The following is a 14567-nucleotide window of genomic DNA, read 5'->3' on the forward strand; positions in this document are numbered from 1 at the left end:
CAGCCCTGAGGGGTGGAGTTAGCCATCTATGAACTAAGCCTCTAAAACTGTGGGCCCTCAAATAAACTTTTCCTCTTCTGTTTGTTCTTATTTAGAATTTTGTTCACAGCAGTGAAAAGGCTGACTAAAACAAATATTATTATCAAATAGGGAAATATAAACCAAAACTATACTGAGATTTCATCTGATTCACTTTAGAATGGCAGCCATTAATGATACAAACAATGATGAATGCTGGAGAGGATGTGGAGAAAAAAGGAACACTTTTACACTGTTGGTGGAATTGTAAATTAGTCAACCATTATCAAAATCAGTATGGAATTTCCTCAAAAAACTAGGAATGGAATTACCATATTACCCAGCTATACCACTGTTAATACCACTCCTCGGCATTGATCCTAAATAATTAAAGTCATCATTCTATAGCGATATATGCATACCCATGTTCATAGCAGCACAATTCACAACAGAAAAACCATGGAATCCACCTAGGTGGATGAATGGATGAATGGCTAAATAAAGTGTGGTATGCATACACAATGGCATTTTATTCAGCCATAAGAATGAAACCATGTCATTTTCAGGAAAAGGAATAGAACATGAGGACATTAAGTTAAGCAAAATAAGTCAAAATCAAAAAGTCAAGGATCATATGATTTCTCTCATATGTGAAAGTTAGAGATGAAAGAGACAAAGAAAGTTCAGGGTTATCTCATGAAAATCAAAGAGAAATCAATGCAGATAGACCAAAGGGACTAGATGAAGGGAATAGGGGAGGGAAAGGGGAAATACTGGGAAAATGATACTGGTTAAATTATATTGTTATATTCTGTACATGTACATTGTTACAAATATGTAACAATGTATTCCATTGTTATGTACAACTGTAATGCACTAATATGAACAAAAATTATAAAAATGTGTTCAGAATTTCCAATAGGGATCAATATCTAATTCAATTTCTTTTGTGGTCAGATAGCAAATTTTGCTTCATTTCAATTATCTGTAATTCACTATATCTTATTTTATGGTTCAGTCTATCATTATAAAAAGCTATATATCTACTTGAAAAGATATAATTAATAATATCAATCAAACATATTAATAATATTAATTAAAGATACTACTATTAATTAAATATTAGTAATATTAAAGATATAATTAAAATATAATTAAAAATATTTTAAATTTAATATCACAGGTATCTATGCGTGTTTAGGTTAACTTGGTCAAGAGAATTCCTTACGTTGTTTATATCCTGAAGAATTTTCATTTATTTATACTATCAGTTACTAAGGGGAAATGATGAATTCCCCAAAATGATTGTAGATTTCTTGATTTCAATGGTAGTTTTAACAATTTTTCTTTATGTATTTTTAATATTTTTGTTGACTGTCTACAAGTAAAAGAGTTTCAATATTTTTCTGATAGTCTTCAAAAATTTTTAACTACTTCTCTATCTCACTGCCTCAAAATCCACTTCATCTTAACATAGCCAAATATACTTTCTTATAGAGCTATTGAAGAGTGTTAGATTCAAATATGCCTTATTAACCAAATGCTAGAGAGGGACGAATTATTCATAAGTGAGAAGGAAGCTGCAGATGTCTCCATACNGGGAGGGGGAGAGAGAGAATTTTTAAATATTTATTTTTTAGTTTTTGGTGGACAGAACATCTTTATTTTTATGTGGTGCTGAGGATCGAACCCAGTGCCCCGCACATGCCAGGTGAGCGCACTACCGCTTGAGCCACATCCCCAGCCCCCCAAATATACTTTCTTATGGTTAGTTTTTTAATGAAATTCTTTTACTTTCAATCTATTTGGGTTTCTATATTTAAAGTGCATCTCATATAAATAGCTTGTAGTTGGATTCCTATTTAATCTTGTCTCATAATCTCTGCATTTTTCTTTGTAAATTTTATTCTACTAACACTTAATATAATCTTTGGGTTAGTTTTGTATCCATATATTTTTATTTGTTTTCAATTTGTTCTTTATGTTCTCCCCCAATCCCCATGCCTCATTTCCATCTTTTGAGAAAATAATTTTAGTATTCTATTTTGTCTTCTCATTGACTTTTTAGCTACAGTCTTCTATTTTATTTTTCTAGTGGCTTTTCTATGGGTTATAATAAGAATACATAGTTAATCACAGTCTACCTTTAATTATTTTTACACCACTTCTCTTAGCATAAAAGAAATTTAAGACATTATATATACTGTTTACATGCTACTCATGATTTGTGTTTTTGTCATACATTTTACTTTTACTCATTATAAACCCTATAATATACCATTTTATAAAATAAATGTACTTTTAAAGAATTTAAGAAAAGATAAAATGTTTCATATTTACCAAAATATTTATTCTTTCCAGTGTGCTTCATTCTTACTGTATTTCCAAGTCTCAATCTGTGATTATTTTCCTTTAGCTTCTAAAAACTTCTTTACCATTTCTTATACTGCAGGCCTACTAAAGACAAATTCATTTATCTTCATATTTGAATGACATTTTTGCTATATATAGAATTCTGTACTGATAATTTTTTCAGTTTTTGTGTTGTCTTTGGCTTTAATTATTTCTGGTGAGAAGTCATTCATTAATCACATCATTGTTACCCTGTAGGTGGTAGGTATATTTCTCTGTTGATTTTAACATTTTCTTTTATGTTGGTTTCAATGATTTGACTATGAGTTCTTGCGTTTTTATTTTATTTTCCTATGTTGGGATTTTCTGAGCCTCCATGTCTTTCAGTTGATGTTTTTCATCGAATCTCAAAAACATGCAGACACAGTTACTAATGCCTGCTTCCTTTTTGTTAACTTTTTAAAATACGGTTCTTCTGTTTGGGTCATTGCTATTGATCTGATTCAACATATCATCAGAGCAGTGATCTTTTGATTTCACATATATTTTTCAGTTCTGTAATTTGTTTGATTCTTTTCAGAGTTTGTTTTCCTCCTGAAATTCCCAAACATATTTACCCACTTTAATTCACTTTTCCTATTTTTTTCTTATAATAGTTCTTTAAAAGTTCTTGACTGCTTATTTTAATTTGTGTTATCTATGAGTCTCTTTAAATTGGCTTTCTTTCTCCAATTATGTGTCATGAATTTCTGCTTCTTTGTGTGTTTTTTATTTTCTGATAGCATGCTATATATAAAACAGTGCTAGAAGCTGAAGTTTCCCTCAATATATGTTTATCATTTTTTTGTTCATTTCTTTGGTAAGTAGCTTAAGTGAAGTGTAATTCAATTTTTACAAGGCATTGAACTAAGGTGGAATTGAGTCGCAACTTTAATTGATTAAGATTTTTAATTTCAAATTAGTCCAAGAATATTTTTCTTTGTTTTTACAAACTGTTTACATGTTGACTTACCACACTGTAATGCATTAATCTGTACAATTAAAATAAGAAAGGATAATCAGAGAAATATGAGGGCTCAAGAAAAAATTACAGGAAAAAGATTTTTCTTTGCTTTTAAAGTTAACACTTGAAATTCCACTCACGTTTTGCCAAGGTGCTAACTGCTGATCTCAGTATTTGTGCAGAGACAGGGCTGGGATATTGCTTTAGAGAGTTTTAATTAATATTTTGGTCAAATTATATAATAATATCAGAAAGGCAAGTCCATTAATATTGCATGAATTTCTCTGATTTCACAGTCCCACCTGCATTGCCACTTTGTCACAAGAATTTCAGGAGTGTAAGTAAGGCTTTGGTAACAGTAAACTGTGAACTTGAACAACTGGTTTTTGTATTTAGAGCTCTTTCAAAGTATAATCCATAGGCCAGTCCAGAAAATAATCTTACAATTTTTTTGTTTTTAAATTCTTTGCAGTTTATCCATCTATGGAAGGGCCACTCCTTTCCCCAGGTATGGAGACATCTGCAGCTTCCTTCTCACTTATGAATAATTCTTCCCTCTCTAGCATTTGGTTAATAAGGCATATTTGAATCTAACACTCTTCAATAGCTCTATAAGAAAGTATAATTTTATTTTTATCATTAATATCACAGAATTTTATTACTGTTGCTAGCACTTCCTTCAACATCCTATCGGGAAATAGAAAGCTCCTTGTTCAGGTATATTTGCAATCTCGGAAATACTGTTGTCATGGTATAGAGGTGTCCCCCAAAAGCTCATGTGACAGGTGCAAGAAGTCTCAGAGATGAAATGATTAGATTATGGATCAACTAGGTGATGATTGTAGGCAGGCAGGGTGTGACTGGAGGAAGTAGGTCCACTGGAGGTATGACTTTGGGGTTTGTATTTTCCCCCTGATGAGTAGAGCCATCACTCTACTTCCTTGTTGCACTGTCCTGACCTGTTTTTCTCCCCCATACCTTTCTACCATAATGTTCTGTTTCACCTTGGGCCCAGAGCTAGGCAGTTGGCTGACTAGGGACTGAGCCTCTGAAACCATGAACCATATTAAACTTTTCCTCCTCTACATTTTCCTTGTCAGGTCTTTTTTCAAAGAGATGAAAAAGATGATTAAAACAGAAACTGGTACTGAGAGTGGGACCATGGCTGTAACTAACCAGTCCATATGATTCAGAATCCTTTAGTGCTTTCTAGTGGGGTGGAGAAGGGATTTTGAAAAGTTTAGATTTGCAAGGTGGAAAGGCTTTAAAACATTGTAAGTGGAGTTTAATAGGTGATCTGGTGGGAGCTCAGAAGACCAAAATGGTGATAGAACTGTGGACAGTAAAGACAGGGCCCATGAGGTTTCAGAGGAGGATGACTCTACTGGAAATTGTATTAGAGGCATTTGTGTTACATGCTAGCAAATACATTATCTACATTTCCCCCATATCCTGAGACTTTCTTTGAAGCTGAATTTAAAGGTCATGGGCTAATTAATCTGGTGGAAGAAATTTCAAGGGAGCACAGTATTCAGGCTGTGGCATGGATATTATGAGCAGATTTTAGCCAAGCTTACTATGATAATAAGGAGTAGAAATATTTTTGAAAACTTGCAATTTGGTCAGAAAAGTGCAAGTAAAACTGTGCCTAAGGAAGCTGTTAAAAAGATTATAGCCACTAAAGAAATGCTAAGTACTTTACCCACAAAGAATAGGACAGGTGGCTTGAGGGCATCTCATAATTGGCAAGACCACATCCATCTCAGGCTTACAGTTATAAAAGTACAAATTCCTTTGAAAATAGACCATAGGGGCAAACTGCTTGCATAAGAGGACCTAGGAACTTGTTTCGTATGCTCAACCACCAAGGTACTCAGAGGCTGCTGCAGCCATAATCCTTGGAAGCTTGGTTACTTCTCAAGATGGCAGCACACCTTGGTATCAACCATGAAGTTTTACTTCATATATAGAAATGCAGGATATTGGAGTTAAGAGGTCATGGAGGCTTCTTCCCAGATTTCAAAGGAAGGCCTGGGAGACCAGGAAGTGTAGCGGTGTCAGAGTCCCTGTAGTCTGCCCTTGAGGGCATGATGCATAAAGATGTGAGAAGAAAGCCAAATCTGCAATGGAGACCCCTGAAATTAAGAGAACCAGTGATGTGAGATGTCTGTGTAGGAAAGCTGCAGGAATTGAGAAGAAACAAACCAAAAGAGAGGCCACATGGGGCTGCAACTATTAAGGTCATATGGCAGAGGTATATAAGCCCTTGTGAGAGGACATCATGATGCCATGACATGTGCCCCATTTACTAGATGTGGAGCTACTGGATTTGTTTTCCCAGTTGAATATCAGCCTTTTTTGGCCCCATCCTTCCATTCTAAGCCCCTATTTCTTCCTTGTGGGGTGGAAATGTTTACTCTGTGCCATCATACGTAGATATATGTGATGTGTTTTTGATATTTACAGTGAAAACACCTGTGAGTTTACCTTGAATTTCAGAAAACTTTGGTCTTGGAATTTTGGGTAATAATGGAACTATTAAGACACATCGGGCCTCTTAAAATGAACTATATGTATTTTGTACCATGAGATGGACAGGAGCTTTTGAGGGCCATGGGTGGATTGAGGTATCCCCAAAGGATCATGTGTGAGACAATGCAGAAATTTTCAGAGGTGAAATGATTGGATTATTAGGTCTAACCCAATCAATGGGCTAATCAACTGATATGGATTAACTGTAGAAAGATGGGTGCAGCTGGAGAAGTAGGCCACTGGGGACAAGACTTTGGGTTTATGTTTGTCCCTGGTGAGTGGAGTCACTGCTTTGCTTCCTGGTAACCATATCCTGAGGTGCTTTTCTCTGCCATACCCTTCCACCATGATGTTCTGCCTCACCTTGGTCCCAGAATTGGTCAACAGTGGACTGAACCTTTGAAAATGTGAGCTCAAATAAACTTTTCCTCCTTTATATTTTTCTTGTCAAGTCTTTTAGTCAGAATGATGAAAAAACTGACTAAAACAACTGGGAAAGTAGGTTTGAAGACATGAGGAATCAGAGGAATGGAAATAGTTAATCCATTACTGACACTAGTAGTTTATTAAAGTGTTCAGTAGACATGCTAAATAATTGTGTCTTTTTTAATAATAATTTTTTAAAAATATTTTTCTAGTTGTAGATGGACATAATACTCTTATTTCATTTTTATGTGGTGCTGAGGATCGAACCCAGTGCTTTCATGCGAGGTGAACACTCTACCACTGAGCTACAACCCCAGCCCTAATTGTGTCTTCTTAATAATATACTAAGCATTAAGTGATTAAGTTTTCCTGAGATTATGTGAACAAAGTTATAATTGACATCTGAGTAAAGAAAAGCATATTAGCTATTAAACTTGAAAGGTTTTGTATAGTGATTCACTGGAAAATATATAATGAATTCTGGTTAGAACAGATACAGAAATTGTATGGTAAATAAAAATGGAAGACATAATTCCCTCAGCTACAGTGAATTATATCAACTTTTATTTAAAAAATTAAGTATACATATGCCTTAATTGATAATTTCGTATTTTAAATATTGAATTGTTAATTCTAAATAAAATCAGTATTTTTAAGGAGACTTATATCCAATATGTCAATACATGCATCCACATGAACAGTCTACCCTTTTAAGGATTTTCTTACCAAATTACTATTCTCCAGATAAAACAATTTTCTCTGAATGTTTTAAATTTGATTGAAAATGTAGCCAGATAATATTTTGTTGCAGCAATACATGGTATATGTAGATTACAGTAAAATATCCCTCCTCCTCAGTTGTGACAATCAAGTGTTTGTATGCATTGCCAAATGTCCTCTAGGAGATAGTGTCATCTTTTGTGAAACATTACTGCTTTAGGTTTTATTGGCCTATTTTATTTGGTTTACTCTCAATGATATTACTGCTAACTAAACTATAGAAAGCTAACACATACTACTGAGCAATTATTTCCCTTATTTGTATTTCTTAGTTTCCTTTTATAAATTTGAAGATCGAACCTTATATTTTTTCTACTAATTATAATTCAGTGTAGTTGCTTTTCAATATAAAGCTTTGGTATAAGAAAATTTACATTGTAAAACCAAATCTAAAAAAAAGGAGGTGGGGCTGGAGCTGCAGCTCAGTTGGTGGAGTGCTTTCCTAGCACATGTGAGGCACAGGGTTCAATCCTCAGCACCACATAAAAATAAAGGTATAGTGTCCATCTACTATATATAGTAGATGGTGTATATATATATATATATATATCCTACTAAAATATAGAACTGAAAATCAGATGTAATAATCACTTGTTTCATATTTCAAACAAATCATATACTTTTCAATTTATCCATTTTCTTTTCTGTAACTCTCTTTTTTATTTTATCTTTCTTTAGTAATTGAGAAAAATCTCCTATTTAAATCTCCTAAAAATGTCCTATTTAATGTCTCCTATTACATGTGCTGATGATTCCCAACCCCTCTCAACTTAAGATTTTGCTCCTTTTATAATCCCCTCTCTTCCTTAGCACAATTCAGTCTCTCTCCCTTTCTCTTTTTTGATCATTCCATATTCATGTAAATTAAAAATATTCTCTTCCTGCTAAAATTTAAAATAAAAAACATCAACATTCTGACTATTAAATAATATAACACTGGATCAAATTGCCTAACACGATCTCAGAATAGAATGAACTCTCATTTGAAGTGGGTTCTGTCTCTCCAAATAGGGATAATGCAACTACACTTTTCTGAAACTCAGGAAACAATTCCTGAAAAGGCTTCACTGTCCCTACTATAATAGTGTGAGAATATACAAATGTAATCATATTATATTAGCCAACATTTAAATTTCAAACTATATTTTTATAAATTTTTTTAATTTAAAAAATATTTTTAGTTGTTGATGGACCTTTATTTATTTGTATGTGATGCTAAGAATCGAACCCAGTGTGTCACACATGCTAGGGAAGCACACTACCACTGAGCCACAACCCCAGCTCCGTAAAATTTATTTTTAAAAGCAAATTCCAGGACATTACCATTGAGTCATTAAAAATCAGACCTTTGTCACAATATATACTGTTAATCATCAAACGAATACTGCACTATCTGATTTCAAGTCATAGGGCTTATCTGAGTGTCCATGGAGACTACTGGTAAAATATAGAGGATCTCTTTGTTTCTTGGACTCGATTTTACTTCTACTTTGACATGTTAGGTCTCCAGTTACAAGAAATAATGATTGCTTTTGCAAAATTCTTGTGAATCTAGTAGTGAAAGAAATTGTTCTTTTATTTATAAAATTTAAAAAGTTGCCTAGCTATTCCTGTGAGAGAAAAGAGCCTGCTGCTATGCTGTATCCTACTATCATCATCATTTACTCACTGAGCTCATGATTTGTACATAAATAATACAAAAAAAATAAAATTCTTTATCATTTAAATTAAAAATTTAACTGATACATTCAGATTCTTGTCATGCATTTGGAAAGGTAAAGCCATACAAATGAATTTAAATGGTGCAGATACTACTGTGTACAAACCTGTACACTGCAATCACTGTAGGAATTTAAGCAAAGGAACTGGCACAACAGGGCTTTGATGGTAGCAGGAAAGGCTCATTATCGAAAGTGAAATTTGAGCAGGGTATTTCCAGAGAGATGATATGAATAAATCATAAGAGTAGTAAGATACACTTGACTTGAGTGAAGTATTTTTTAAAATTTATTTTTTGTACTAACTAGTTACACATGACAGTAGAATGTATTCTGATACATCATACATAAATGGAGTATAACTTCTCATTCTTCTGGTTGTACATGATATAGAGTTATACTGGTCACATAATCGTATGTTCACATAGGGAAATAACATCCAATTCATGTTACTATCTTTCCTACACCCATACCCCCTCCCCTCCTTTCACTCCCCTCTGTCTAATCCAAAGTATCTCTATACTTTCTGAGCTTCTCTGCCTTGTTGTGAATTAGTATCCACATATCAGAGAAAACATTCAGCCTTTGGTTCTTTGGGATTGGCTTATTCGCTTAGCATGATATTCTCCTGTTCTATCTATTTACTGGCAAATGCCATAATCTCATTCTTCTTTAAGGCTGAGTAATATTCCATTGTGTATATATACCACAATTCTTTATCCATTCATGTGTTGACGGGCACCCAGGTTGGTTCCATAGTTTAGCTATTGTGAATTGTGCTGCTATAAACACTGATGTGGCTGCCTCACCGTAGTATGCTCATTTTAAGTTCTGAGTGGGATAACTCAGTCAAACGGTGATTCTATTCCAAGCTTTCTGAGGAATCTCCATACTGCTTTCCATAGTGATTGCACCAATTTGCAATCCCACCAGCAATGTATGCGTATACCTTTTCCCCTACATCCTCATCAACACTTATTGTTGCTTGCATTCTTGATAATTGCCATTCTGACTGAAGTAAGATGAAATCTAGTTTTTATTTGCATTTCTCTAATTGTTAGAGGTGTTTCAGTTTTACATATATTTGTTGATTGATTATCTTTCTTTTTATGTGAAGTGACTGTACAGTCCCTTAACCTATTTATTGATTGGATTATTTTGTTTTTCTGGCTTTAAGTTTTCTGAGTTCTTTATACACCCTGGAGATTAATGCTGTATTTGAGGTGAATGTGATAAAGATTCTCTCCCATTCTGGAGGCTCTCTCTTCATACTATTGTTTCCTTTTCTGTGAAGCTTTTTAGTTTGATGCCTTACCATTTATTGATTCTTGATTTTCCTTCTTGTGCTTTAAAGGCCTTGTTAAGGAAATCATTTCCTAAGCCAACATAGTAGAGATTTGGGCCTACGTTTTCTTCTATTAGGCACAAGGTCTCTGGTTTAGTCCTTGATCCACTTTGAGTTTTGTGCAGGGTGAGAGAGAGGGGTTTAATTTCATTTTGCTACATATGGATTTCCAGTTTTCCCAGCATCAATAGCTGAAGGGGCTCTCTTTTCTCCAATGTATGTTTTTGGAATCTTTGATTAATATGAGATAACTATTTTTATGTGGGTTTTTCTGTGTCTTCTATTCTGTACCATTCGTCTACATATCTGTTTTGGTACCAATACCATGCTGTTTTTGTTACTGTGGCTCTATAATATAATTTAAGGCCTGGTATTGTGATGCCCCCTGCTTTACTTTTCTTGCTGAGGACTGATTTGGTTATTCTGGGTCTCTTATTTTTCCAAATGAATTTCTTGACTGCTTTTTCTATATCTATGAAGAATGGCACTGGGATTTTAATAGGAATTGCATTAAACCTGTATAACACTTTTGGTAATATGGCCATTTTGACAATATTAATTCTGCCTATTTTCAGTGGGGTATTGCTACAGGAGAGTGGTAGAAAATCCATTTAAAGATGTAGGTAAGAATTATATTTTAAAGGACCTTTAATGAAGGTTTAAGAATGTTGATTGTTTTATTCTGAAGGGAATATAAACTTATTAAATATTTCTCAAAAAACTTTTTTAATCTTTATATCACTGCTGATACTATGGAATTCTCGAGAACTAAGAGCCTACTTTTGCTCCTTATTATCAACCCCAATTTCTTCTTACCATAAAAGCACCACATATTTATATGAGAAAATAGAGTAAACTAAAAGAAGAAATTTATAGGATCTGAGCTAACATTCTAGAAAATTTTCTATATCTGTGTATATACATACAAAATAGGGGGATTCTATCTTCAGAAGGCCAACCTGGGATTCAGAAGTTGTGGGGAATATATACAGGAAAGGTTTTAGATAGAAACCCTCTGTGTGTTTTTAAGGGACTGATGTCAAAGAATGGTATAGAACAGAGATCAGAAAACTTTCTGTGTAAATAGTAAATATTTTAGGCCTGTAGGCCATATGGTTTTTGTTGAAATTACTCTTCTCTGCCATTGTAGTGTGAAAGCAGCCACTGAAAACATGTAAATGAATGAGTATGAGTAGGCTCCCATAAAACTTTATTATGGAAACTAAAATTTCAAAAATTTTCATATGTGAGGAAATATCATAGTATTTAATAAGTTTCTGTTTTAGGAGCAGGTCAATACTTGCTCCTTGTTTTTTGCACAGGTCCCAGGAACAGAGACAGTGGGAAGTAATCAAAAAATGGTGTGCTGCTAGAGTATAAAACTAGGGAATATAAATCACCATCTGGGCACTTTTAGAAAAATTCAAAGGATTTCAAAGGAATAACTTCCTTAATCTAAGGCACAAATCAGTAAAGTTTTAGGTTTTACAACTAATGTGAATGTATTAGTTTTATAAACATGTTGAGGCCTGAAAAAATTCAGGTTATATAACATATTGATTAACATAAGGTAAACATTTTTTTCATGTCAATAAATATTTACCTGTAACATCAATAGTATCATTTGCATTTCCAGTAACAGATACCCTCAGTCCCTATGCTTTCTGCACTAGTTTTTAGTGCTTACTCTAGCCATCTTCAAATCTTAATTTGCTAATATAGGAAATGTTAACATACACTCTTTTATTTGTGGGACTTTAATTTCTCTATTTCACAGGATGATACCTAAAATCACTACAGGAATGTAAATTTTGGTATTCTATCTTAATAAAAAGCATTAGAAGTTAGGAATGCCTAGTTATCTCTAAAAACTACAAGCAAATATTGTGGCACTGTTAAAATAATGTAGTAAAATGGCCAAAGCACAAGGCTTCCAAAATAAGAAAACATTAAATTATTATTGATATGGCATATTAGATTTATTATATCAGGACACCATTACTCTCCATCCTCAAAACAGAAAATAATGACTTTTGGACTAATAGGACATAGACTGTATGGTTTGAAATAAGCACTTAAACAAAGGATATGAATAAATGGGTAGATGACAATAATGATTTGAAATACTTACATAATAATTTTTATTAGAATTATCAGGTTGCACTTCAATAACAAAACAAAAATTTACATGCATGCTGAATGTGTTTTTAAAAAACACATTATTGAGCACCAACGTACGGATTTTATTCAAGCACTGTGACTCAAAAATGCTATTTGTCTAACCTTTTTAGAACTTACTCTGATAAGAAGTACGGATCCGTTTCGTTAAATCAGGATAAAAGTTAGACAGGCCACGCATGCAAAAGTTGTCTTTGGAACATGCCAGAACACCAGCATCAGCAGCAGGCAGGGGAAAGAAAGAAGAATAGTCTAAAGTGAAAGGAAGTGATATCATACCAGAATCTAGAACAGCCAAGATGAAGAAATTGCAGCAAAATTAGGTAATCAAATCAGAAAGGAGATATTTAAAAAATCAATTAGAAAGTAAGAGGTGATAGATGAATGATGAGGATGCTGTAGCAATTTTATTTTATCAAATGTCTTACAAAAAATTGATGGCATATTTTTCTTAAATGTTTTTACATAGTATACATACTTGGCTTGTAATAATATATATAAATTGCTTCATTAATATCAAAATGAATGTCTTTAATGCTTCTGCAATTAAAAAGAAAGCTTAGGGATTTTAGTTTTTAATCTTTATTTTTATAATATGAGTACTCAGAGTATTCATTTTGTTTTTCAGTACTAGGGATCAAACCCAGGGATAATCTACCTATGAGCTATATCGCCATCCCTTTTTGTTTTTTTGAGACAGGGTCTTGCTAAGTTGCAAAGGCTAGCCTCAAACTTGCCATCCTCCAGAGTTTCTGGGATTATAGACATGTGCCACCATGCCCAGCTCACTATATTAATTTTGTAAACTAAAATAAAAACCAAGTTTACAGCTTCATCACAGTTTTCCATATTCTAAAGTCATCATAATTATTGATGTTCAAGAAGTTTAAATTATAATTTTCCTTTGTCATAATATTCACTTTTTCAACCCACCATATACACCCAGCACTTCCAGAAAGCAAGTATCTTAGATGCTATCAAAGGGTCCACAGTTTTTATGACTTGAAATGGTACTTTCAGCACTGCAAACAGCAGCTACTAGCTGTTCAAACCTTCCTGCTCTAAAAGCTCTTAACTTTCATAAATCAACCTTCTCTTTCCCACGATTGAGAGACTCTTATGGTACATATGCACAATTTCTTTTATTTTGTTTTTCTTTCTAGCAGTCCTAAAATATTGATAACAGTTGAATTCCTAACAAAAATGCCTCAGGTTTAAAAGATAATTTTGTATCCCTGAAAATGATCTAAGCTAATAATTTAGAAAGCAGTGAAGTTTATCAAAAGGCTAATAAAGGAGAAATTTTTAAAAAATCAAACTTTTTAGTCTAAAAGGAAAATTCTTTTATCACACTCAAAGGTTTTGACATACCTGTTATTTGGAAAATAAAGTGTAAGATTTTAAATTTTTATTGTAAAATATTCTTTTTTAAAAATGTTTATTTTTTTAGTTGTAGTTGGACACAATGCCTTTATTTATTTATTTTTATGTGGTGCTGAGGATCTATCCCAGGGCCCTGCACGTGCTAGGCGAGCGCTCTACTGCTGAGCCACAACCGCAGCCCCTAATATTCTTTTCATGGATTTTTTAAAAAAATTAAAGCTTTGATATCCTATTGGTTATTTTAAATAAAGAATAGTAGAAAATTTAAAATAATTGTCTAAACACATAATTCTATAGAAGCATTTTTATCTGCAAACCATTTCCCTAATTTCTACCAACTATAGACTACATCAATGGACAAAAAAATACACAAAATTTCAGCAATGTCTATAAAGCCAACTATTTGGATATATACCGAAATTCCAATAAATTTTGATAATTTAGGATATCAAACTATGGCAATATAATCTAATTAACCACAGAATTCTTTTTTTTATAGTTGAATAGGCCAATTTGTCTTGTCAAGAAAGATGCTATTTTTCATAGCATTTAAAAATGTTAATGAATAATATTTACTGTGCTTGTTAAAATATTTCCAACACAGTCATCATCCATCAGGAAAAGGTCACAGCTACAATATAGAGTTATTTTAAAATATTAAAAGAAGTGAATGACCTTAAGCTACCTTTTATATGTGTGTCTGTTATGTTGGGGATCATACCAGGGCCTCGTTCATGCTAGGCAAACACACTATCCAGCACTCTACCACTATTGTAAATTATCATGTTAAAACGGGCAAAATATATTACAAGTAAGTTGACAGCAGCTTCTT

General features: G+C 33.2%; 1 protein-coding gene across 9 annotated transcripts in view; it reads right to left on the reverse strand.

Moving 5' to 3' along the window:
* Positions 1 to 14567, reverse strand: part of Stxbp5l (syntaxin binding protein 5L) — a 347451-nt gene that overhangs the window by 78384 nt on the left and 254500 nt on the right. For 6 of the 9 annotated variants that reach the window (XM_048794363.1, XM_048794362.1, XM_015486886.2 and 3 more), the window contains one exon: positions 12473 to 12544. The exons of 2 other annotated variants lie outside the window; for them this stretch is intronic. In XM_048794363.1, coding sequence (XP_048650320.1) covers positions 12473 to 12544 — 72 coding nt within the window. Of the gene's footprint in view, positions 1 to 12472; positions 12545 to 12631; positions 12638 to 14567 lie in introns of all 9 variants that reach the window. One more of the 9 variants, XM_048794365.1, reaches the window with a different exon arrangement.

This window comes from Marmota marmota, unplaced genomic scaffold, assembly GCF_001458135.2.
Source record: "Marmota marmota marmota unplaced genomic scaffold, marMar, whole genome shotgun sequence".
Taxonomy (NCBI): domain Eukaryota; kingdom Metazoa; phylum Chordata; class Mammalia; order Rodentia; family Sciuridae; genus Marmota; species Marmota marmota.